This window comes from Acanthochromis polyacanthus, chromosome 17 (assembly GCF_021347895.1).
Source record: "Acanthochromis polyacanthus isolate Apoly-LR-REF ecotype Palm Island chromosome 17, KAUST_Apoly_ChrSc, whole genome shotgun sequence".
In the NCBI taxonomy this organism is placed as follows: domain Eukaryota; kingdom Metazoa; phylum Chordata; class Actinopteri; family Pomacentridae; genus Acanthochromis; species Acanthochromis polyacanthus.
Window position 1 is genome coordinate 30,148,637 of NC_067129.1, and position 27,397 is coordinate 30,176,033.

At 44.5% G+C, this 27,397-nt stretch overlaps 1 protein-coding gene across 2 annotated transcripts; it reads right to left on the minus strand.

The window, feature by feature from the left end:
- Window positions 1–1,666: 1,666 nt before the first annotated feature.
- Window positions 1,667–16,897, minus strand: LOC127530664 (uncharacterized). 2 transcript variants are annotated; one of them, XM_051938018.1, is made up of 2 exons: window positions 12,246–16,897; window positions 1,667–2,641 (listed from the first exon to the last, which is right to left on the minus strand). In XM_051938018.1, the coding sequence occupies exon 1, from the start codon at window positions 14,188–14,190 to the stop codon at window positions 13,042–13,044; it is 1,149 nt and encodes a 382-aa protein (XP_051793978.1). In that variant the 5' UTR covers window positions 14,191–16,897; the 3' UTR covers window positions 1,667–2,641; window positions 12,246–13,041. Both variants share the same exon structure in this region, with proteins under 2 accessions (XP_051793978.1, XP_051793979.1).
- Window positions 16,898–27,397: the final 10,500 nt, after the last annotated feature.

Here is a 27,397-nt window from a genome sequence, read left to right on the forward strand (position 1 = left end):
GAAGTGGTCTGCTAGGATCTGTGAATGCTTCCAACGACGCCGGCTTAGCAGTTCCTCCTTGGGGTAGACCACCTGGGGTAGTGCCGTGTCTGGCCGCCCCATCAACAGGGTGAAGGGAGTGACAGGGTCGAGATCGTCAATGCTGGATGACACGTAGCCAAGTGGTTTGGAGTTTAGGATGGCCTCGACTTCCAGGAGGACCGTTCAAAGCACCTCCTCCGTGACTGGTTGGGCCCCGACAGTGCAGTAGAGGGCGGTCTTGACCGATCGTATTTCCCTCTCCCAGCACCCGCCGAAGTGTGGAGCAGCGGGTGGGTTGAAACGGAAGGCGATCTTCCTCTTTGCTAACTGCTGCTGTAGGTCGGGGGACATAGCGTTAAAGGCTTCATGCAGCTCCCTCTCCGCCCCCCGGAAGTTTGTCCCTTGGTCTGACACCAACTCTGCAGGTGACCCCCGGAGTGCTATAAACCTCCTTAAGGCCATCAGGAACGAGTCTGCGTCAATACTCGTGAGGAGGTCCAGGTGCACCGCCCTCGTTGTCATGCACTTAAAAATGACGCCCCACCTTTTCTCCGTTCGCCGGCCGATCTTGACGAGGGAGGGCCCAAAGCAGTCCATCCCCGTGGAATGGAAGGCCGGCCTGTAGAGGCGTAAGCGGCTGATGGGAAGGTCAGCCATTCTTGGCACAGTAGGTTTACCCTTCCAACGGCGGCATTCCGGACAGCTTGTTTGGTAACGGCGGATGGCTTCTCTGCCTCTTAGGATCCAGATGGTTCGCCGGATCTCCGCGAATACTCTTTCTGGTCCGGGATGACACAGTCGACTGTCGTAGTCCTTTATCAGTAGTGTGGTGTATGGGTGCTTAGGGTCTAGCACGATTGGATGTACTGTAGCTTGGCCGAGGCATTCTGCCCTACGCAGCCTTCCACCTACTCGGATTAGTCCGCTTGTACCGTCGAGCTCGGGGGAGAGTGTGAGCAGACGGCTTGTAGACGAGACCGGTTTCCCTGACCTTAACAAGCGCAGTTCCTCTGAGAAGCTCTCCTGTTGGACTGTCTTGAAGAGAAAGGTCTCAGCACGCTCATAGCTGGCTGCCGTGGGTGGTGTGCCATCGCTGGCCGCCCCGTTTTGCTCCTGGACTGTAGCCTCCACAAGCTGTCTCCATGTGGCATGCGGCATCACGTCGGGCGTAGGCTGGGTGGGCACTGTCACCAGGGCCCCGCAGAAGGTGGACTTCTGGACCTCCGATGTGTCCTCCTCAGGTACGGTGTCAGGTTTCACTGGCCAGTGCTGAGGACTCTGGAGAAGGAATTCTGGTCCCTGGCTCCACCGATTAGGTTTGATGAGGTCGTGTAGGGTCTTGCCTCTTGTGACGTCATCCGCAGGGTTGTTATTCGTGTCTACGTACCGCCATGCTCTGGGGTCAGTAAGGCTGTGGATTTCAGCCACCCGTGTGCCTACAAAAACTTTGAAGTGACAGGATTCAGACTTGAGCCACATTAACACCGTGGTAGAGTCACTCCACAGCACAGTCTGGTCGATCTTCAGAGTCAGCTCCTCGCTCACTAACTTGGCTAGCTGAGCCCCAGTGACTGCTGCGCAGAGCTCCAGCCGTGGCATGGAAAGGATTCTCTTGGGGGTGTCGTTCAGTATAGCCTTTTTTAACCCTTGCCTCAGGTTAAATCAGGACCAGCTCTCCGTTTAAAGGGTTAGATTCTATCTGCCTATTAGTATTCCACCTAACAGGTTTCAGCAGAATAATTAAGCTGGTGTCGAGGAATACTCGCCTAGGTCCTAACTGTCTTCTTCCAAACGTCTTACCCCTCTTACTCCAATAAATACTCTCTTACTAAGCAGCCCTCCTAAGTAGTAGAATTGATTTATTGAACACGTTTGTTAACGACAGCTTTCCTCTTAAAACTGTGGCACTTGTTGATATTCCTAGGTTCGTTTTAGAGGTTTGGAAAACTAACCTCAGGGGTAATGTTTAAATAACTAGTTGGATTAAAGTAACCTTTAAGAACCATTAGATTTAATGCACACAATCAACTTAACTTTTTACCACTATGCAGAATAAGTGAATCATAATCATTTCATTAGACTTCTCTTTAAATGCAATATAGCGTTTTATTAAGCAATTTTTAGCAAGGGCACAGCATCAATTCATGATTAAAGAATTTAATTATTTCTGATTATTTCAAACTAAACTAAACTAAGCTGAGCGTACCTGAGAATCTTCTCTAATTAGTAAATTTAGGAGAGAGAGCGGACAGCCAGGCCTTAGCTGCCACGCCCGGTCTTGACCTGCGTCTAGTTGAACTCCTCCGTGGACCAGCAGACTCGGTACGAAGTCTTCTTTGTGGGCAGAGGGTGTTCTTCATAGGCAGGGGGAGTGGAGAGGTCCCGATAGCCAATCGTTGGTCTGGCAGTTATCTTTAGTAGCAGCTGGAACACAAGTGTGGGCGTCTCAGCTGTCTTCTCAGTCGGATGGTGGTGGTGGAAAGCCCCCGTCTCATCAGGCTGTGGTGGGTCACTGGGTCCTCCAGCCCCTGGAGTGGAGCAGCCCTCTGCTGCTGCCTCCTGTGCCTCTCTGGATGCCATGGGTGCTTGCCTCTCTTCATCTGTTTGGAAAACTGCAGACCTCTCAGGACTCTCCGTCTGGCAGAGTGTGGTCTTCGCTTGTTGAACAAAGTTAGAACAACTTTGCTTCCAACGATGTTCTCAGCGATCTCTGGAGCCTAAGTCCTGCGTTGTCTTCACGTCTCTTGGGCAAAAGGGTCCGGTGTCGACTCTTCAGAACTCTGGCGATGCTCTCCGGCAGCTCCGGCGAGCAGCATCTCTCCCCTCCGGGGGAGAACTCCCAATTCAGTGTCTGTGTCTCTGGGTTTTATACCCTAGCTCGACTTCAGCTTAGCACATACACATTTTCACACACAATTCTAACTAATAGGTACGCCCAGGTAATTAATTCATAGGTTTAAGACACAACCTTCTTCCTATCACGCATACATCATTCTTTCCATCTTTTCTGTTAACACATCCACTTGTTACACACACTTCAGTTGTCATGACAATGTAGGCCTGAGCCCATCCTGTCATCCTGTGGAAACTCCAAGTTCCTCATTTCTGAGGAGACTTCTGCTTTTCCCATCCTGTCTGCATACAGCTCAGAACAGCACAGATTACTTCCATTCAAAACTCACTTAGTTACACTGAATCACTTCTTTAAATCATTTTTCTTAGCATGATCAAATAACTTATTTTAAATCATTCTCTTCTATAGCAATCATCATTTCCAGACTATATATCAGCCTATTAAAATCATTCTTGCATCAAACATAAGCATAATCATGTGGTTAACTTATATAGTTTCTCATTTTAACTTTTCATTGGTCTGCTTAAAGCTTTTATTTAGGTGGTGGTTGCTCCTGGGATCTCAAATAACTAGGCCCCACTTGACAGGGGCGACCCTGGATCTCGCCATGACGAAGGCCAGATGGACATTGCCCGACTCTTCCTCAGTCCGCAGGTAAGCAACCGAACCGTAGGCCTGTTCTGAAGCGTCACAGAATACATGGAGGGACCTGGCAACCCGGGACTGGCTGATATCTGATGGTGTTACACCACTTCAGAACCACTTGGTGTAGAAAAAAACGAGTCTATTCTTGATTTCCTCAAAAGGTTTATTGCAGCATATTTCTCCTGTTGCATTTTTTCAGCGCGGCTAAAGCCCGAGCACATTTTTTCAAACAGGAACAGCCTTGACCAATCACTGGTCTTCAGAGAAAACAACCTGTTGGGTGTGGCTGCCACCTAGTGGTGCAGATGTATAATTACATCATAAAATAAACAGTTGAACTTTTAGCATTAAACAATTAATTATAAACGTTTTAGCAATATTTGGACATTGTTTAGCATATCACTTATTCAAGTGCTACAATCCTCCCCTGCTAAACAAATGTTGTCCCTAACATTAGCTAAATAAGAACATGAAATGTCTGTTACACGTGACTTTAAGATTGGTTTAAACTAGGATTAGAGTAAACAATTTGACAGTGCATGGAGATCACTTTTGCCATAGGAACCTTAGGTGATATAATCACGTTTTTCATGGCATAAAAACATCAAGCCTATAACCATGTTTAGTTTATCCCAATATTACTAGCATTAATTTACTCTAAACAGGTGTCATTATCACTTAATTCTACTCCGGAGCCTCTTCATTTAGATAATAACCTTCTTTAGACATATCAATATTCCAAATGTCACTTAACCCAATTTTTGTCATTTACCATCTCAAAAATTTGAAGTTTCAAATGCATATGTCACAGTAATCATCATGGCATTTACCCATACATTTCACATTTTAACAGAATGAGAGAATAACCGGTTCAAACAAATGTCGATGTCACAGTTCAATAATAACCCACTGGCACATATGCTGGATAGTAAGGTATCTGTGGAGCTATCCAAGGTATTCCAAACTGTCCATATAACGGGGTCACTGCATTGGCGTACAGCGGATTAGCGGCGAGACCAATGACTCTCTGACCTGGCTGACCAAGTGCATCATAAGTCAAAGTCTCTCTTGGACGTCGCTCTCTTTGAGATCGTCTCAGTACCGTATCCAACTGTTCTGTGCCCATTTCAATGGATTTTGCTGGCAAAGACACAGTCTCGACTGGTTCTGAAATGTTCACGTCTGTATCGGTTTGTTCGTTTCCAATGTCCACATGGAACTCCTCAGCCTCTGCTCTGAGCTCATGGTTGTTCACTGCTTGCTCCTGAGCATCATCAGGGTTTTGTGGCTCATTGGTTTGGTCAGGTCCGGGAAAGGGTATAGGTACCCCAGAGTCCTTTGTAGGCTGATGGTGGCGGCGGCACCTTACTCTTTGAGTCCAACATTGTTCATCATCATCTGAGCTTTCCTCATACTCAGAGCTGTTTCTCATGTCTTTGTCCTTTCGTTTGTGTTTTGGCTTAGAGGTACTTGGCTCAGTCCTGGTGACTTGGGGAAGTGGCAAAGCATTACAGGGCATTAACATGTTACGATGCAGGATACGACCACGTCCTGTACCACACTCAGGTTTTACCTCATAAACAGGGCTGTTATCACCCTTTTGAGAGATCACTACATGAACCCGATCCTCCCAATATGAGCGCAACTTTCCTGGGCCTCCCCTCTCAGACATGTTCCTGACTAGAACCCTGTCCCCAGGTGAGAGTACAACGCTTTGTCTCTTTCGATCGTAATGTGACTTTCCTCTTGCGAGGCTCTTTCCAATGTTTTTGGATGCAATGTCATATGCCTCTTTCATCTGTCGTTGCCACTTTTGAGCATATTCCTCATGTGTTTTACATTCATTTGTCTCTTCAAGTCCAAAAATTAAATCTATCGGAAGACGTGGATGTCTACCAAAAAGTAAGTAAAAGGGTGAGTAACCTGTTGATTCACTAGTTGTACAATTATACGCATGAACAACTTTGTTTACATAGTCACTCCAGTTTCCTTTCTTTTCCTCATCTAGGGTCCGCAGCATAGAAAGCAAGGTACGATTGAACCTTTCCGCTGGGTTCCCCTGTGGATGGTATGGTGTAGTTTTTGAATTAGCCACTCCTGTATACTTTTGAAGCTGTTTGAATAACTGATTCTCAAATTCCCTACCTTGGTCATGGTGTAGTTTGCAAGGAAAATTATACTTTAAAGAGAAATCATTGAAAATCTTATCTGCAGCAGTTTTGCCAGATTTGTTACGAGTAGGATAAGCTTGGGCAAACTTTGTGAAGTTGTCATGTATCACCAAGATATACTCATACCCTCCCCTGCTTTTTTCAAGGTGAAGATAATCTATAGAAACCATTTCAAAAGGTGCAGTAGCGGGTACATGACACATAGGAGCCCTACTCTGAACTGTAGGTTTCTTCTGGATGTTGCATTTGCATACCTTTGTAATGAAAAACTCAATGTCTTTCAGCATATTAGGCCAATAAAACCTACTTCTTGCTAAGTTCATTACACGGTCTACTCCGAGGTGACCCATTTCACAATGAAGGTATTTGTACACAAGTTCTTTGTATGACTCCGGGAGTACAATTTGAGTATAAGTTACAGTTTTTCTCATCAACAACCCTTCATCAGAAACAAAAAGCTTTTTCCACTCATGCAGCAACTGTTTCACCTTAGAGTCCTTGTTCACTGATGCTTTGTCAAAGTTGTCTCCTGCTTTCTTTAGACTGAGGACATGAGCAATGGCTGGGTCCTGCAACTGAGCCTGTAACAGTTCCTGTTTTGTGATTTCCACATCCAGTGTATTGTCCACTTGGATCTCATTTACCTGTGGGTTACAAGTCACTGCAGAGATCCAGTCCACGTTTTGCTCTTTCTGTATTTCAACAGCGTTCAGTATAGCATTCAGCACTTCAGGTGAACACTGCTCAGTACACTCTGCCATGTAGGAGTCCATACTGGCTGGTGATCTGGACAAAAAGTCAGCATCAACATTACTTTTCCCAGGTCTGTATTTCAGTGTTATGTTAAAGTCAGCCAACTCGGAAACCCATCTGTGTCCGGTTGCATTCAATTTGGCTGTGCTTAAAACATAGGTCACAGGATTATTATCGCTATAGACTGTCACTGATGAAGCATAAAACAAGTAGTCTCTGAAGCGCTCTGTGACGGCCCACTTAAGTGCCAGAAACTCAAGTTTCCCTGAATGCAATCTGTAGTTTTTCTCAGCCTGTGTTAATGTCCTTGATCCATAGCCGACCACTCGTAATTTACTCTCCTGTCTCTGGTACAAAACTGCACCAAGCCCTTCCTCCGATGCATCAATATGGAGAATAAAAGGATCCTCAAACCTGGGGTAAGCTATAACAGGTGGATTAGTCAAAACATCTACCAAGTAGTCGAGTGCTTTTTGATGAGTGGTAGTCCACACAATCTTCTGGGTGGGTGCAGGGTGTCCTGCCTTAGCCGACCGTACCTGTGGTTGTGAGTCTTGAGCTTCGGATGAAAGCAAACCATACAAACACTTTGCATGTCTTGAAAAATCCTGTACATAGCTTCTGTAATACCCTAAGAACCCTAATAGTTTGCGGAGTTCTTTGATGTTTGTTGGAGGGGTGTTTTTGAGGGCTTGTACTGCTTGTACCTCCTTATTGTCCATTTTATAACCTTGTGCCGAAATTATTTTGCCCACATAACGGACCTCATTTTTAAACAAGTCACATTTGTCAGGTCTCAGTTTTATTCCCCAAGCTTGCTGCCGCTTGAGAACAGATCTTAAGTCCTCAATGTGTTGTTCAAATGTTCGACTGTACACTAAAACATCATCCAAGTATGGAGTACAGATTTTGTCCCTTAGACCTTCCAGACTCTCCTCCATACTGCGCTGAAACGCTGAGGGTGCATTGGTGAGACCGAATGGAATTCTGTTCCATTCGTACAGTCCCCAAGGCGTTGTAAATGCTGTGTATTTTCTTGAGTCATTGCTGATTTCACCTTGATGATACGCTTTGCCTTGGTCAAGCACACTAAACCACATGTTGCCGCCAAGTCCATCAAGTATTTCCTGAATGCGTGGTATAGGATGCCTGTCTGGGATGGTTTTCCTATTGAGGCCCCTATAGTCAATACAGAGTCTCAGACTTCCATCACGTTTTCTTACGCACACCACTGGAGAAGCATAAGGTGAGGTTGATTTGCGAATAAAACCTTTATTCAACAAGTCCTGGATGTGATTTTTCACTTCATCATAAAGAGCACGAGGTACTGCATTGTAGGCTTTTGCTACAGGAATCTCATCGGTCAGCTTAATGTCCATTTTTAAGTTTTTGATGTAGCCTACTTCATCTTTGTGCTTGGCAAATGCACTTGACTCCTCCCTAAGCATCTCCATGACAGCAGCCAGCTGTTCCGAGGTAAGGTGACCCAAATTGACGGGGGGGGTCCCAAGTCTTCTCAGGTGAGCTAGGTGAGTTTGGGTGGTTTTCAGCTACAACTGAACTAACCTGACTTTGGTCAAGATTCACTGAAAAGCAATGTGTTGCCCTCTCAATGCTGCCTATTAAAGTCTTTGCTGGCAAAATAATGTCATGTTTTGTCGTATTTGTGACATGAATCTTAGCTTTTCGAGTAGGGCCTGAAACACTTATTAACTGGCAGTTAAACTTTAGTCCTTCGTCTAAATTTAAGTTTTCATCTGGCTCAAAAAGCATTTCAGTTTTTACTTTTAAGTCTGTTCTGATAGGACAGCTAATGCAGTGTAATTGTCCACTTGGCACTACAACGGCTGTGCGTCCTGTTCTGACTGGATAGGTAATTGTGTCATCAGCAGTTGTCTGAATAAGATTTAAAAGTGCCTCTGCTTTTCCTGCTCCAACTTTTAGTGAACTTCTCAGTAAAGACACTGTGTCACTAGACTGAGTAGGATTTTGCTTAAGCAGTTCTTCAATGGCATTAAACCCTATTATTGGTTTTTGCATGATGTCACGACTCACTAAGATTGGGACTAGAACTTCATCCTGAGCTGACGCTTTACCTTTTGAATCACAAAGGCTAAGGCTAACTTCTACCCAGCCTTGAAAGGGGATTTCAGATCCATTTACTGCTCTCAGATCTAGAAGCTCATCACCGCTTAGTAAATCACTGATTGGATGAATTTTCAAATCAGGTAAGTTATTTGACTTCCACAGTGCACTCATTATTGAAACTTGGGCACCTGTGTCCCATAGTGCTTGAGTTTTACACTTGTTCATTTTACACCAAACTAGACACTTTTTGCCTACTAGCTGTGCAACTCTTTTGCGTTTTGTACAAGGGTTAAACCTGCTGTACTGTTCATCTCTAGTTTTGGCATTTAACATTTCAGTATTTTGTAACACTTTTTGCTTGTTTTGGCTTAACTCTGTTTGTGGGACATTGGATGCTTTGGGGATTCTGCCATTTTGGGACTTTGGTTTTGGAGCTGCGGCTTGTCCCACAGTCACAGCCTCCGCCAGTTTCCCTGCTTCTGATTCCCTCCTACTCTACATCCTTTTGCCCAGTGAGAATCACTACCACATTTGAAACAATGGTTACAGTCCTTGTTCTCTTGTTGACATGCCGAACATTGTCTTTTCTGCCTCTGAATTGGCTTTTTGTATGTTTTATTTGGCTTGTCACCATCATGTTTAATGTCACGTTGAACAGTCTGCACAAGTGAAGCTACCTGACCTGTAAGCTCTCTGATTGCAGAATTACTTTCTTCTAGTTTAGAAAATAATGAGTTGTCTTTGGTGGGTTTGTTTGATTTCGCTACAGGTTGGCTAATACAGGAGTCATTCACTGTATCAGTCTGTTCAACTGCATTTAGTCCTGCTCTAAAAGCTGACTTATTTGCTTTTGTTTTAAGAGCTCTCTCACTTTCATTGTATTGTGCAGTTTGCATTTTCATTAACAGTAGCTCATCACTACTATTTTGATCCTGTAAATAAATCCTCATTTCTGCTCTCACATTGTCATTTAACAGTCCTGTCATAATTGACTGAAAACATTGACTTCGAACAAGCTCTTTGTTGTATTTCAGGCTAGACTGAGTACGTTCTGATGCAAAAAGGATTTTCTGACGTAAATCCAGCACTCTAATCAGAAACTCAAGAGGTGTCTCATTTGCTGCCTGTGTTGCTTTGGTAAGCTGTTGATATAACACAGTTGCATCTGTCTCAGCATAATGAGCTCTTAGTATTTGTCTCAGGTTGGTCAAAGTGAGGTCTGCTTTTCCTTCTAAATAGCTCCTTAGCTTCAGTCCAGGGCTTATGGCACGAACCACCGCCTCCACTATCTCAGTTTCAGGGTAGCCCTTTCTCAAGCCACTTTCAATCTGGTGCTCCAAACTACTGAAGGTCTCTCTAGATGTTGATTCACTCACGTGACCATTAATCCTGAAATCTTTGCGGAATCCAACTGAAGAAGCATTACAGCAGCTGTTGTTATTGATAGAGTCTCTCCCTCTGCGCTGAGTCCCGCTGTCTCGCATCGTCCTGGGGGCCTCGTGGTGCTGCTCCAGCGACGCCTCCGCCGCTGTAGGTCGGTCCTCACCCGGCGCCTGGTCCGCTGTGGCGAGCTGCTCCGTGCGTGCAGTCTCCGGGGTCGCCTGGGCTGCTGTTCCTGCACCGACAGCTGATGACCGTGCCAATATCAGCGCGTCCAGCACATCATTTAACTCCAATAGCACAGACATGCCCTCGTCTTCACTTTGTAAAAGCTCATCTCCATCACAAAATTCAATTATGAGCTTAACAAGAGCTCTGCGACTTTTACTCTTGATATTTTCATTGTCTTTTGCAGTGATATTACAAAGTTCACATACTCTTAGCAGTTCTTGTACATATAGTCCGCATATTTTCTGCTCCAGTTACAACATAAACTCTTCACGGTGCTCAGACATGCTTGCAAAATGTCCTTTTCCAATGAATATGACCAAAAAAAACAACACGGTTTGTGTCACACTAGCTAGGCTTATGTTATAGCTTAGCCGTTAGCCTCTCGCTCTGGCACACTTTTTACCGTCTTTTTGTTGCTTTATTTTCAGTCTCTCTCTCCATGAGGTAATCCAAAAAAATACATCTCGGTGGGACCTCCAAATGTTACACCACTTCAGAACCACTTGGTGTAGAAAAAAACGAGTCTATTCTTGATTTCCTCAAAAGGTTTATTGCAGCATATTTCTCCTGTTGCATTTTTTCAGCGCGGCTAAAGCCCGAGCACATTTTTTCAAACAGGAACAGCCTTGACCAATCACTGGTCTTCAGAGAAAACAACCTGTTGGGTGTGACTGCCACCTAGTGGTGCAGATGTATAATTACATCATAAAATAAACAGTTGAACTTTTAGCATTAAACAATTAATTATAAACGTTTTAGCAATATTTGGACATTGTTTAGCATATCACTTATTCAAGTGCTACAATGGCACATATGGTCTGGGCAGGCACACGTTGGGCAGGGACGTCAGCTCTCCCTCCCAGTCCTTCCAGGCTTCAGCTAGCTCCTCGGGGAGGAGTGGATCATCCCTCTCTCGGTTCTTGTCCCAGAGGCAGCGCACAATTATCTTTGCTCTTGTCGTGTAGGGCAAGATGAAGCCCAGGGGGTCGTACTGGCTCGCTAACACCCTATAGACGTTCCTCATGGTGAGGGCTGCATACTCAACTGTTCTGTGTTTGTAGCCCAACGTGTCTGTGTTGCAGTGCAATGTGAGGCTTGTCGGTCAGTATAATCTTCTTTAACCCTTGCCTCAGGTTAAATCAGGACCAGCTCTCCGTTTAAAGGGTTAGATTCTATCTGCCTATTAGTATTCCACCTAACAGGTTTCAGCAGAATAATTAAGCTGGTGTCGAGGGATACTCGCCTAGGTCCTAACTGTCTTCTTCCAAACGTCTTACCCCTCTTACTCCAATAAATACTCTCTTACTAAGCAGCCCACCTAAGTAGTAGAATTGATTTATTGACCACGTTTGTTAACGACAGCTTTCCTCTTAAAACTGTGGCACTTGTTGATATTCCTAGGTTCGTTTTAGAGGTTTGGATAACTAACCTCAGGGGTAATGTTTAAATAACTAGTTGGATTAAAGTAACCTTTAAGAACCATTAGATTTAATGCACACAATCAACTTAACTTTTTACCACTATGCAGAATAGGTGAATCATAATCATTTCATTAGACTTCTCTTTAAATGCAATATAGCGTTTTATTAAGCAATTATTAGCAGGGGCACAGCATTAATTCATGATTAAACAATTTAATTATTTCTGATTATTTCTTACTAAACTAAACTAAACTAAGCTGAGCGTAGCTAAGAATCTTCTCTAATTAGTAAATTTAGGAGAGAGAGCGGACAGCCAGGCCTTAGCTGCCACGCCCGGTCTTGATCTGCATCTGGGAGAGCCACTCGATCGACCAGTAGACTCAGTACGAAGTCTTCTTTGTGGATGGAGGGTGTTCTTCCTAGGCAGGGGGAGTGGAGAGGTCCCGATAGCCAATCGTTGGTCTGGCAGTTATCTTTAGTAGCAGCTGGAACACAAGTGCGGGCGTCTCAGCTGTCTTCTCAGTTGGATGGTGGTGGTGGAAAGCCCCCGTCTCATCAGGCTGTGGTGGGTCACTGGGTCCTCCAGCCCCTGGAGTGGAGCAGCCCTCTGCTGCTGCCTCCTGTGCCTCTCTGGATGTCGTAGGTGCTTGCCTCTCTTCATCTCTTTGGACAACTGTAGACCTCTCAGGACTCTCCTTTCAGCAGAGTGTGGTCCTCGCTTGTTGAACAAAGTCAGAAAAAGACTTTGCCTCCAACGATGTTCTCAGCGAACTCTGGAGCCTAAGTCCTGCGTTGTCTTCACGTCTCTTGGGCAAAAGGGTCCGGTGAAGATTCTTCAGAACTCTGGCGATGCTCTCCGGCGAGCAGCATCTCTCCCCTCTGGGGGAGAACTCCGAACTCAGTGTCTGTGTCTCTGGGTTTTATACCCTAGCTCGACTTCAGCTTAGCACATACACATTTTCACATACAATTCTAACTAGTAGGTACGCCCAATTAATTAATTCATAGGTTTAAGACACAACCTTCTTCCTATTACACATCATGTTTTTCCAGCAAGTACACAGCATCCACCTTCCGTTGTTAACACACACACACATTGCTTGAGACATGTTGCCAAGACCATATTTGGCCACAGAACTTCCTCAATGTCCTCCTTTCTGCAGTGTCATGGTGACTTCTGCTTTTTGCCCTGCACACAGCTCAGAACAGCACAGATTAATTCAAGTCAAAACTCACTTAGTTACACTGAATCACTTCTTTAAATCATTTTTCTTAGTATGATCAAATAACTTATTTTAAATCATTCTCTTCTATAGCAATCATCATTTCCAGAATATATATCAGCCTATTAAAATCATTCTTGCATCAAGCATAAGCATAATCATGTGGTTAACTTATATAGTTTCTCATTTTAACTTTTCATTGGTTTGCTTAAAGCTTTTATTTAGGTGGTGGTTGCTCCTGGGATCTCAAACAACTAGGCCCCATTTGACAGGCTAAGCATAGGCTCCGGCATTTCTGACTTCTCTTGAGCGAGCCACAGTTCTTGGGTGTCGGATCTAGCTTCTTGTGGCAGGTGGGCAACAACTGATGGGAAGTTACTGGCCCACTGTCTCAGATCAAACCCGCCGGACACCAGTAACTCTCTCAGCTGGTCAACTAGCTGTCGGGCGCACTCTGGACTTGGCACGCTCTGTAGGCAGTTGTCTACATAGAAACAATTCTCCACGGAGAACCGAACGATGTCTTCGGGCATGCTGTGAGCTGTGACATGCTGCTGCAGTGCGAATGTGGCACAGCACGGGCTGCACGTGGTGCCAAAGGGAAGCACCTGCCACTCATAGATGTCGGGCGGGTCTTCTCTTCTCATGTCTCGCCACACGAATCGTAGGAGCCGCCTGTCTTCAGGTAGCAGGCGGACCTGGTGAAACATACCTTTGATGTCACCTGAAATAGCAACGGCGTGTTCCCGAAACCTCAACGGGACACCGAGAAGAGAAGCTCCCAGTGTGGGTCCGGGCAGCAGGTACTGGTTAAGGTTGAGGCCGCGATACTCGTAGGAGCAGTTGAACACAAGGCGCCTTTTGTTGTTATGTTGCACCATGTGGTGGGGAATAAACCAGCACTCTTCCTCTTGTGTCAGCTTGTCTATGCGGATCTTCTGTACCGCGCCTGCTTGAACCAGCTTGTCGATTTCCTTGCAGTAAGCTGCGGCAGATTCAGGGTCTCGGATCAATCGTCTCTCCGTCGCACTCAGGTTTGACATCACTGCTTCCTTTGGGGCTTGGAAGAGAGGCATGTCGCTCTTACGGAGTAGGGGAGTGGCGTATCGCTGGACGCCATTTACCTGAACGCGCGTCGTCCTGGTACTGAGTAGATCCAATGCCTGCTGGTCTTGGCGTGACCTCGTAACAGTCCTTTCATTCTTAAATGGTGATGTGTCGACCTGCCAGAGTCTCTCTACATCTCTCATGAGTGCAGTGTTTTGGGGTTCCATTATCGTCAACAGGCACTGCTGTGGTTGGAGGTTGGCTTCCAGTACTCTGATGGGGCCCTGTAGGGCCCAACCCAGTCTTGTGTGGACAGCTGCTGGCCCGCCCAGAGGTCCCAGCCTCACCGGCTCCATCGGAGTAATCAGGTGGGGGTGGTCAGCTCCGATCAGGATGAGGGGCTTGACTCATTCAAACGGTTGAATGGGTAGTTTGGCCAAGTGACCGCACTTCTTCTTGAGGCTTGACACTGGGTAGGACTGCTCAGCTAGTCCCAGGCGACCTGAGGTGAAGGCTCCTTTAATTAGGAAACGTTGCTTTGGCTTAGAGGCTGGGGATATGGAGAGCGAGACAGAGGACCCTTTCAGTGTCTGCACATCCTGCCTGATCGTGCGCAGTGCCAGGGCTTCCGGCGTTCCATGGAGACCGAGCTTCTCGATTGCAGCTGGCAGAAGCATTGTGCGTTCCGATCCGTCATCGAGGAGGGCATAGGTGTCGAGGGAACGGTCTCCGTGGTGTAGAATTACTCGGACCACTTTAAGTAGGACTCGTTTGCAGTCCACTGGCTTGTCCAGGTAGAGCACCTCGGTGGTGGCGTCTGTCGGGCAACTCTCGTCTCTCACTGGATCTTTCAGAGTCCTAACGTTTACCTCATGCAGGACCTCAAGGTGTTTACCTTTGCACAGGCCACATGGCTTCTTGAGGTCGCACTGGGCGGCTTGGTGAGATCGGCCACAGCGCCAGCACCTCCTTTTAGTTCTGATCCAATCTGTAATCTGGTCTTTAGTGAGTTTCTTCAGATCGCTACACTGGTTAAGGAAGTGCTCGGAGTTCTCACAGAATGGGCAGTACACTCTGGATCTCGCCTTCTCACGTGGGGCTGTGGCCTCGTACTGGTCTCCGCCTTCAGCGCCGTGCAGAACTGTGGCAGATCTGCCCATTTTGGGGGGTGGCCGCTGCTTTAAATCTTTACTTGGGGACTGCATGTCGAAGTCGTGGCACCAGGACTCTTGCTTCAGCCATTCAGAGAACTCTGACAGGGTGTACGTGGCCCCTGGGCCGCGGAGCATTGTGCGGCGGAAATCGGACCTCATCTCTGGGGGTAGCTTGTTTAGGAGGCGTGCAACGTGCAAGCCACATCTCAGTTCTGTCTCCCCCTCTGGGCCCAAAGTAGACAGCATGCCTACCAGTGACTGGACTTGGAGCGCAAACTTCTCGAAGGCCGCCCCGTCGCCTCGGCGGATATCAGCGGCCTCCAGAACGCTGGCGATCTTTCTTAGTGCTAGTTGGTGGGGCTGTCCAAACTTGTCGTGCAGCGCTGTCATGGTGTCGGTGTATGGCGTGGGAGAGTTCAGGTAGGCGTCGGCCACCAGACGGGCCTCTTCGAGCTTGAGGTGATCAACTAGGACTTGGTACTTGAACAGCTGCGTAGCATTAGATGGTAAGAGGTTTTCTAGTGACAACTTGAGGCGTGCAAACTCGCTCGGGTCTCTAGTAGCAAAGTCTGGGATGGTTGGTCATGGCCCCCTATATTGCTGCTCCACTGTGTCGCCTGGTGATGAGAACGAGGGTTGGTGTTCTGGCCACGCCGGATAATGACTGCTCAGCAGTGGGGCTGGTCGACGGGCTGGGAGGGGGTCTGAGCAGTGGCACGCAGACTGTGGTCTTGGCCCCACTGGGAGCTGGCGACTTAGGGGCGGGGCTGGTCGCTGAACTCGATGGGGGTCTACTGATGAGGGCACTAGCTGGTATTCTCCTCTTGCTGTGTACTGGTGCTTCCGTGGGAGAGCGGCATAGGGGTCACGTGGGCGGTACCTGGGCTGGTGCTCTAATCTCGCTGGATACTGGTGGCCTGGTGGGGGATCAGAGCGTGGGTCTGTCGAGTGTAGTGCAGGCTGGTAATCTAGCTCCGGTGCATGCTGACGGCCTGCTGATTGTGCTGATCGTAGGTGCGCTGGGGGACAGGAGATGTCATTGCTTAGCCGTCTGCCCTGGTGGAGTGTTTGGGCACGTTCCTGGTCTGGCTGGTTAATGGGCAGGAAGTGTCTAGATCGGCATGGGGGGGCCGTACTGGATGTGTTCCTTAGTGGTGGCTTAGCTCTGTTGGGGCTAACAGACAGTGCTTCCCACATCTCGTGGAGTTTGTCCATCATCGACTCGATGTAGTCCCTCATACTGTCTTCCTGTGTTGCCTCGGCTCCTTTCTCTGGTGAAAACGTCAGGTCCCACTCTTGCTCCTCCACTTCATCGTCATATATGTCCACGACGTGGCTCTCTCCCCTTTCGCAGCTGTCTAGCTGAGTCCATGTAGGTGGGGTTTGGCAGACGAAGGGGTCGTCTCGGCCGCTCCCTCGTTCCAGCGGTTCCTACCGGCTTGGTAGTCTTCTAGGTAACCCAGTGATCTCTGGCTTTGAGGGGTGAGGGGGGCTGTCTCAGCTGCTCCCTCGTCGTGCTGGTAGCTCTCACCGACTTGGAGATTTCGATAGCTCAGTTGATAATCTTCTAAGTACTTTGGTGGTTTGATGCGGCGTCTGGGGCGTACGTCTTCGCTCCAGGCTTCATAAGTCCTCTCCATGATCTCAAGGGTAAACGCCTATCCGGCTCGAAGGACCACAATATTATGAAGGACTCGTCTATCTCTATAGATTCTCTGGTTGGGTAGAGTGTGTTCGCCCTTGGGCATCGATTAGAATGCAGACGACCATGAAATTGATGAGGACCATTTAATCTCTCCAATTGACATGTGTGGTTTCTGTAATAAACAGCATACAGACAAGTGTGACTGTCATTGCAAATATACATGTAAACACATATACTATATTGCAAACATGTCTAATAAGAGAAACTATGCCACTGAATAAGAGCTATTTCAAATAAGTGTAATGAATCACAAAAAATAAAGAGCAGCTCCAATAACCATAAACCTCCACATCAGTTAGCTGCCCAGATATAGGTTCAGCTCGCACCTGTCTGCTCATTGTATCTATAAACAGCAGTGAGCTCATATTAAGTGAACAGTTACAAGCTCAGCCAAACACAGCAATACTGGTCCCCTTAAACGGAAGTGCACACATGAACATGAACTCTAGTTTAACCCGGATGTAACCAACTGCACTTCGGAACGGCCGATAGCCCTTTATGATGCTACAACGCTAGCATTAGCAACCTGATACTTAAGCTCGCAATACACCAGAACACATCGCGCATCATTCATAATCTTAGGAGCCAACTTACTCCGTCATACACACACACAGCCGTTCTGGAGTGTGTCGTAGGTGAACAGATTGCTCTGGAGCATGTTATTAATGAATATTAAATGAATTAACGTTACAAAGTAAGCGTCTCTGAACGGAGCTTTCCTCTTCCGGTTTTTCTTCTCGCGAGATGTCGCTGTAGTCTCGCGAGAGCTGCTGAGTCTCAGACGAGGAGGAGAGGAGACCGTAGGAGAGACGGCAAAAGAGGGCGCAGTCTTTCTAACACTATGTGCAATAAAGAACTGGGTCTTTGGACTGCTTTTTACCACCCAACTGTTTACAGATTGAAATCTTTTGAGGATTTTATTGTATTTATTTGATTTGTATATAGTGTGCCTTTTTCTATTTATTTATTTTTTATCTTTAGCTGGGAGACACCAATCAAATTCTAGCTATGTGAAAACACAATGACAATAAAGATTCTTCATTCTTGGTGGAAAGTTCACTGCAGCTAAAGAAGAGAGTCCAGTTTTGTTTTTATTTCTCTCTGTCTATTTTTATTGATTATGCACATGGAGCATTGTTGCAACCAAAACTGGAACAGTCATGAAGGATGAGAGGTTGTCCAGCTAAACTTAACATTTAGAATATCTTTATAAAAGATGCATGAAGCACAATGCATGTTCTCTGTACATCACACTGCTAGCATGTGTCAGATTAATTTATTTATCACTCTGCATTCACACAATCAGCTGTCAAAGTAGTCAAGCAAGCCTGTTAGCCTAATAGCCTGTTAGCTAACCTAAATTCACCTAATCTCAGCAGAATCCAATGCAACAGACAGATTTTTTAATGTACTGGAAGCAAATTCCAAACTAATTTTTTTAAAAAAAAGCCAGTTTTGCACACACATAGGTTCTCAGCTTCAAGCTAAATGCTAACACATGCTAATGATGGCTAGCATGCTAAAGTTTAACAGTGTAACATTTATCATCATCTTAGTTTACTCACTAATCTACTGAACTAAGATGGAGATGATTAATTATTCATCCACACATTCATTTATTCCACAATAATTTAAACCCAGAATAATAATAACAAATATGGGCCCCTACAATGAGTGAGAAAATTAACAAAATAAACGTATGTCAGGGCAAAGTTAATAAAGCAATTAAAGTGTTCTGTCAAACAATTAAATCTAAAAAATAAAAAGAAATTAATTAACTCAAGAACAGATGGATGTAAGATTGGGTGAAATTAGAAATATCCTAAGGATGAAAATTATTCAATTATGACTAATTAGCACTAACCTCAGAGTGACCAATATAATAAGTTTTGCACAAAAAAAGCTCAAGATATTAAGGAAAAATCTATAAGAAATAATATTGAAGGGTCTGAAAGTTAATATTTAAGTTTGAAAAGGTAAATTTGAGAAGCAATATTGTGGGATCTTAACCTAAATGTCAAAATTAGCCGGGTAAATTTGCAGAATTTTCATTTCTTTCTCTTTTAGAAGGCTTTTTTAGAATGTGCTGCATAAATAAAAGGTCATTTTTCTCTGACGTTGGTTATAAAGTAAAATATTGGACGACTTGAAACTGATGATGTCTCATCAGAAAGTTATTTCATCCTCTGGGAAAACTGTCAAGATATGTGACTACATTTTTAATATTAGCTGAGCACTTGGCTGAAGGCTTTAGCTGCAGAGAAGACTTTTTTTTTAAAGAAAAAGTGTCAGAGCAGGAAAAGCTCAGGTGTGCTGATGGCGGCTGGGAGGTAATGGAGTAATGGAATTGAGTCATCATTCATTCCTCCTGCTGTGATCCTCTGGTGTACTTCTACATCATCGACTTTAAAATATATTCCGATAAGTTTGCTAAATTCGAATGTAAATTATAGGTTTGGCCAGTTTAAATCTATTGCTTATAGGTTTCTTGGATCTGCAGATGATGTAAATGTACATTTTTAATTGAAAAATTATCATTTTCTGGTGTTTTTGTATCTTGCATCTGCAGTGGCTGCTGCTGATGAAGCTCTTATTTGTGCATCCGTCCTGGCACGGCAGCCATAAATATTACAAAGGTTTTTTTGTTTCTTTGAAGTTAACAGACAATTGGCCGTCTATTCCGTTTCACGTCCAGCATCACAAACTGTGAGCGGCATTTTGTCGGGCTTTTTTTTATAATATCAAATCTCTAAAAGTGACTGTGTAGAATAAACTGTAATGAAGCTGAGTAAGACTTTATTTTGTGATCATGGATACTGTCTGCTTTGTCATGCTGTAATATCAGATTAAAAAACAGAAGAGCTGCATGCTGACATGACATCAAAGAAGGGCAGACTTCCCTCTTATTTTTTTCACTGGGGAAGCAGCAACGCCTCATTAATATTAAACTGGACCGAGTCAGGGAACAGGGACGACTAGACTGATGCAATCCATCCCTGCAAAAGCCTTAGAACCACAAACACAGAGACTGCATGCATCAGGGCATTGTGCATACAAATTCTTTTTTTTAAAAAAGAGCCTAAATGACGGTTTAAACCGACACGTTGAGATTTTTCTTCAGTGCTATCAGAGCGGCATCTGTTCTGAGCAGCCACACGTGCATACTGATGCATGTGTGAGCATTAAAATGAAGAAGTTCCTCGCAGATGACAAATGAACAAGGTGGAACACATGTTACGACATTTCAGCCAATCAGGACGAGGCTCCTGGTTCTGGAGGAAGCAGAAATAAAACTGCATCCGCCGCCTGCATAAATATGTAAAAGTTGATATTTGGGAGAATTTGTCAAACTCGGTTAAGTAGCTCATCAACATGCGACTCGTCATTTGGCTGTTTTCTCATTCAACACGCAGCCTTTCCTGCGTCCTCCCACCTCCATGCAACTTGTTGAGCCCGCAGCTTGACATTAAAGATTATGGCAGGGGTGCTGCTAATTTTATTTTTCTTTCATATTCACTGTTTTTTGTTGAAAGCAGCTCCGTCTAAAGAGCGGCGTGCCCGGGTGTATTGACAGGCTGACCTTCGCTTCTGCAGATAATGAGAGTGAAAAGCAAGTAAACAGCTTTCTGCTTTTTCTCTCGCTCCCACTGAGACTCTGCTCTGTTTGAGCAGGAAGCTAAAATCTCTGCACCACTCGACTCATTACTAAAGAAGCGAGGAGGAGGAGGAGGATTCAGGGGAAGAGAGACGTGCAGGCCGAGGCTGGGAGGAAAAAACAAAGTGTCACTGCCTCGCCTTCCCTCCATCCCTCCTCCCTGTTTAGCAGAGATTTAAAAAGATGAGATCCTTCAAAGTGGGTGAAAGCTTTGCTCTGTTGTTATGTGGAGCTGCCAGGCTTCTCTCCCGGTAAACACACCGAGGTGAGCCGGCGGGGCAGCGCTCGCCTGGGGAGATTAAAATCTGCGACTAAGGGCCTCGCCTGTCATATCTGTTTACTGGTTAACGCGGCGGAGAGCGGCTGGGGACGTCGGTTTAGACCCGACGCCGCCGAGCATCTTCCTCACTTGTGTTTTCCTCCCCAGATACTTGTCAGCGTGTCAGGATACCGGCAGGGGAGTCTTTAGATACCGGATCCAGGCTTCTCACTCGAATTACAGCTGCCGATCAACTTCTAAATGTTAGATTACACTGAAAAACAGAGGACTGCTGGAGCGACTTAGATAAATTCCTTCCACTGGGAACATGCAACTGATCAAAAATAAGTTATCTACTAATATTAAAGCCACTGGTTTGTGTTGGATGTGATTAGATTCTTCTTAGTTTGCATTACTGCAGCTTCATTCGAAGGAAAGTCAACTTCAACTTTCTATTTTTGCTAACTCTTGTTGCTTCACCCAAACTTAAAATGTCTTTTCTTTACTCTGTATTCCTACTTCAAAACACTGTTGAGTTGCAGCAAAAAAAAAACAACTGAAGAAATGTGGACATCATATTGTCAGATGTACAAAAAGAAAGGAGCCGGAAAACCAATTTTCACACTTTTAGCACAATCAGAGAACCAGTTTAAAAGGACAGAGTGTGATTTCAAGTTGATAGAATCCAGAAAAGTTGAAAAAGTTCTTTACTTCAGGTACAGCTGCTGTTCAGCTCTTTAATGTTAGGTAGTGTCTACAGATACGGACCCGTACGATACGGCACTTTCCATTTGCCAGACAGATAAGGACCCGTACGCGAGTCTCGCGAGTCAAGAAGCTGCTAACCACTGCAAACTGTTGAAAGGTAAGCAAAGGTTAAGGTTAGGGTTAGTGTTAGGGTCAGGTTTAGGGTCCGTACCTCTAGCGTCTACCGGGAGTCACGTGACCAGATCTCGCGTATCTGATTGGCAAATGGCAAGTGCCGTATCCGTAGTCCACAGGCTACGGGTACGGGTACGTACCTCTAGCAACTACCTTAATGTTAATACTGCACCGAAATACAGAGAATTGTTGGACCAATTTAAATTCCTGCCATCCGTAGCATGCAACTGAATAAAGTTTATCTAAATTAAGCTAACAACCATTATTAAAGCCACTAGTTTGTGTTAGATGTGCTGAATATCAGCAGTTCTGCAGATTTATTAAAAGGAAACTCAACTTTTTACACAATCAGGGAATTTAAAACATGATTCTTATCATTTTTTAAAATTTACTCTGCAATCCTAATTCAAGAAAATGGCGTTGACATTAGTTGAAAAACTATCGAAACATGGACGTCATAATGTCAGATGAAATTTCAACTTGATAGAATGTAGAAACACTGAAAAAGTACCTTATTACTGCTGTTCAGCTTCTTATTGTTAGATTACAGTGAATCGAGAGAACTGTTGGACCAACTTAAATAAATTCCTTCCATCTGTAGCGTGCAACTGAATTAATTTCATCCTAATTAAGTTAACAGTTATATACATTACGCATATTATATATTATAGATATTAAAGCCACTGGTTTAAGTCAGATTTGCTAAAATGATTGGTTCTTGCTGCATTTTTATTCTAAGAGAAGTCAAGTTGTAGCTTCCAGTTTTTCCACTTTTTTGCAAACAATGCAAAACATTATTTCTGACATTTGACTTCTATTTACTCTGTAAACCTACTTGAAGAAAATGGCAGTTAATTTGCAGGTGACAAAATTGAAGAAACATGGACTTCATAATGTCAGACGAACAACCACAAAAGGTGCAGTAAACGTAATTTTTGCTTGTCTTGTTCTATAGTTTATCAAAACGGTTAATGTTAAAGTCACTTATGCTAATACATGAACAGTTTGTGTGGCTGCAACTTTGCTCTAGGAAAAAACAACTGGAATTATTCCAAATTTTTTATACAAATGTAAAATTTAAAACCTGATTTTTGTCATCAGATTTCTTTTTTTGTATGTCTGTTTTCCTGCTTGAAGAAAACACCGTTGAGATGCAGCAGAAACACTGAAAGAACATGGACATCATAGACACAACACTAAAGAGGACTAGTGAAGCTAATTTTCACACTTTTACCAAAATTCAAGAACCAGTTTAAAGGGACAAAGTGTGATTTTAAGTTAGTAGAATCCAGAGAAGTTGAAAAAGTTCTTTACTTCAGGTCCAACCTCTATGAAAATGACCTGATAAGGGTAATTAAGTACATGACACACAACAAATTCTTCTAAATAACTTGGAAAAACCAGTTTGAACATGATAAGTCATTGCTTCCTCCTAAATTTCTGCTATGCCGCGTAATCAAACAAGTCACTGGCCGAAACAAAAATACTGATCAAGAATACGTTTTTTTTTCAGTGTTTAATCAAATGAATTAACAACAACCCCTTATCTGGTCATTTTAAGTGCTACTGTAGACGGCAACTGAACTTCCCTTTTTGGTTCTTGAAGATGTTTTACCTTCATCTGTGAGGCCTCTTCTGCTCTAAATGGCTGATGGAGGCTCACAGATACTTTTCTAACCTCCAGATCGACAGCTAATGACTCACATGTCTCAAAGTGTGGATGGTTGTAAAACTGTGAGCTGAGTGATGAATCAAGTTGTTAAATAATGGTTAACCTCTGTGGACAGGAAGCTCAAAACTGTGCCATAAATACCTGAAAAGTGGTGAACTGTCTTCTGTTCAGAGAAGTTCCAGATCAATCACTGCAAGAAAACAGGAAGATAAGATAAGATAAGATAGACTTTATTAATCTCACAAAGGAGAAATTTAACATTACAGGGCTCTTAGAAACAAAAAACAGAGGAGTGCAAAAGTCATGAAAGTGCAAGAACAAGATAATAAATATTGCACATAATAACAAGTACACAGTAGTGTTCTACAGTCTGATGGCAGTGGGGATGAAGGACCTGCGGTAGCGCTCCTTCTTGCACTGAGGGTGTCTGAGTCTCGTGCTAAAGGAGCTGCTCAGCTCCACTACAGTCCGGTGCAGTGGGTGGGAGCTGTTGTCCATGATGGATGAGAGCTTGGTCAACATCCTCCTCTCACCCACATCCATCACAGAGTCCAGTGGGCAGCCCAGGACAGAGCTGGTCCTCTTGGTCAGCTTGTTCAGTCTCTTCATGTCCCGCTCTGTGCTGCCCGGGGCCCAGTAGACGACAGCGTAGAGGAAAGCAGAGGCTACCACAGTGTCGTAGAAAGTCCTTAGTAGAGGTCTGCACACTCCGAAGGACCTCAGCCTCCTCAGAAGGTGGAGGCGACTCTGGCCCTTCTTGTATAGAGCATCGGTGTTGTGGGACCAGTCCAGTTTATTGTTGAGGTGAACACCCAGGTACTTGAAACTGTCCACTGTTTCAATGTCCTGCCCCTGGATGTTCACTGGTGGATGTGGGAGTGTCCTTCTCCTGAAGTCGACCACCATCTCCTTCGTCTTACTGGTGTTGAGGCACAGGTGGTTGCGCTCACACCAGTCCACAAAGTCCATGATGACCGACCGATACTCCAGCTCGTTCCCCTCAGACACACGGCCCACAATGGCGGAGTCATCAGAGAACTTCTGGAGATGGCAGCTGTCCGTGTTGTAGGTGAAGTCCGAGGTGTAGATGGTGAAGAGGAAGGGCGAGAGGACGGTGCCCTGGGGCGCCCCCGTGCTGCAGACTACCACCTCTGACTCACAGCCGCGCAGCTGCACGTACTGTGGACGGTCAGTGAGGTAGTCAGTGGTCCAGGCAGCGAGATGTCCATCCACTCCCGCGTCCACCAGCTTCCCCCGCAGCAGCGCCGGCCTGATGGTGTTGAAGGCACTGGAGAAGTCAAAGAACATGACAGGAAGTTATCTCTTTGCAGTTTTCAAACTGGCCAATCAGGACACTATCATCCGATCACATCTGAGATCAACCTACTCAGAGAACCAGTTAAAGAGCTGTTTTGGTGGTCATTTCATCTTTAAGCTCCAGGACAAGATGGCCGTCGCATGGAAGAAACTTCTTTAAACTTCACGTCTTTGTAACAGTAAACTGAATTTGAAGAATTCTCTGTGGAGGCACCGGTGACGTAAAACTCTACACAAACGGTCTGCATGTGGTCAGGTAGGGAGTTGTGCTTTCTAATAAACATAAATGTCTTCCTTTACTTCTCTTTTTAACTGTCTTGTCTGTTATGAATGTAAACATTTCTGTCCTCAAAGGAGTCTCCTGTAAGTTTTATAAAAGTGTTTTCCTGTGGATCTCACTCTTTAACCCCTAAAAACTACTTTCTCTGCAGCAATATTTATTACAGTTATGTATTTATGAATCTATTTCCATCAAATCAATTCCTCCCTGGCCTAAAATGGCTTAAATATAACTTCAAACACTGTCGCTTCCTCTAGAATTAAGTGTTTAGCATCACTCAGGTATGACATAATGGAAGCCGAAGAGCCTAAATACTTGAAAAAAAAATGGCATTTTTACATAGCAGAAGCAAAATAAAACAAGCAAAAGATAGATAAATAAGAGCGCATGACACAAACATCTAAATAAACAGATAAACAAACCCAGAACAAGTAAATATGAACTGCTGATGTATTCTTTCGCTCCTGATACATCTTCTATAGCTTATAAAAAACATATGTAAATATAGTGAGATAAAAAAGCTTTAAATTTCTTTAAAATTTCTTAAAGTTGGTTTAATAATAAGATTCCTCCATTATCAACCATATTCTGGATTTCAGTGTTATGTTTGCTTGAAGAACTTCACTTGTTTTTCTGTGAAATCTGTCAACTTTATACCTTCCCTTGTTTTATTGTCTTTGTAAATATTACAAATCTTGATACTGGTTTAGCAGTTTGAACTGCCATAGCAGGAAATGCAAAGACTGTTGTCATTTAGTGTGCTAGTATGCTTTATTGCAAGCAAACTGATTAAAAATGCATGTTTAATCACCTACTTTGAAGCAAACGCAGATATATGCTTATATAATCAAAGTGTCCCAGTATTATGTTACGTCAAACATACTGTGCAGCGTTTCTGTCCTTATTTCCTTGCAGGCATTAAATGGTGGGAGGCAACGATGTGCTGATGTTACACGGACTCTGCCAGAAATTTAAGAACATGGACTGAAAGCTCAACCCAGTTCTCCATTATTTTTTGTGAGCCGCTTCTCCTTATAGACAATTTATCCCTCAGATGAAGAAAAGTGTTATTAGGAGGGATGTATGCAGGATTTTTTCCCTGCAGGTTTTTCGGTGCTTAAATTGAAATTGCACATACATCAAACTAAAGTTCATGACCGGCGTTTTTCCCAGTGCATGCTGGGATATGAAGCCTAAGCAGAAATAAGGAGGAAAAGTACACACTAGAAGAATGGATGGATGCTTCAGAATTTTAATTCCACTTTTTTTGTCCCTTTCAACCAGCTTAGAAGTGATTGACAGCAGCAATCACACTTACAGCCTAAATGCTGTTTGCTGAAATTAAACCGAGATACTACATAACGCTGCGTGTCCCGTTTAGCTGCCGCTGCCTCTGGGGGAAAGCAAAAAAATAAAAATAAAATTTGATTTTTCATGGTGCTTCTTAAATGATAAAGCGTGCAATCTCTGCAGAAAGCATCGATGTCCTCGGCTCACATCAGATTAAATTGTCCATCTAATTGGGGCAACATGGCTCCTCTTTAAAGGAAGAAGAATCAGCACTTCAGGATGCGGGAATATGACGGCAGTCTGAGGCCGAAGGAATGGAAAAACAGCCGTATGTTGGAAAAAAAATGGACTATACTGACCCGTGCTGACCAGCTGGTTGAGGTGTTCTCAACAGTCTTGAACCTCTCCCTAGAACAACCTGCAGTCCTCACCTGGCTCAAAGTTCCTGTGCCCAAAGCCTGCCATTACAACCCTCAGTGACTACCACACAGTCGCCTTCACCCCGGTCATCATGAAGTGCTTTGAGAGGATGGTTTTGGCACACATCAAGAGAAGCATCTCTACAGATCTGGACAGTCATCAGTTTGCATATCGGACAAACAAATCTACAGAGGATGCTGTCTCGGTTGCACTTCATACAGCCCTAACCCGCCTGGAGAAGCTGGATACCTACATCAAGATGCTCTTTGTTGATTTTAGCAGGGCCTTCAATACTGTAATCCTCCATAAACTGATACAAATTCACCAATGTTGGACTCTCCACCACACCATGCTTGTGAATTATGAACTTTGTGACCAACAGTCTTCAGAACATCAGGATGAGGAACCTGACATCCAGAACCATGAACAAAGTTGCGTGCTTAGTCAGGCACCTTTTCACCCTCTTCAGCATGGCCTGTGTCCCCACTCACTCCTCCACCACCTTGATAAAGTTTGCTGACGATACGATGGTGGTGGGTCTTACCAGGGACAACACCGGGACCTGGTACAGGCAGGAGGTCCAACATCTGGTAGGGCGGTGTGTAGACAACGACCTGGTCCTCAACACCACTGTTACGATCCGACCTCTAGGGTTGGTTGCATGCAACAAAATAACCAGATGTTGTTTAGGTCAGATAATAGAATTTATTGCTCAGTGGCAAATTGAACAAAAAGAAGTGATCAAAGAAAAACAAGGCTGGTAGGTTTTGCCAAATCAAAGAACAGTATATAACAAAATGAAGGCTGACAGAGTTTGTAAAACTATCTAAACAGAAGCAGAATAACTAAACTCTCTAGCCAAACATAAATAGCAACACCCTCCACGAGTAACAAAAATCTAATACAAAGTGTACAGAATGAACTAAGCA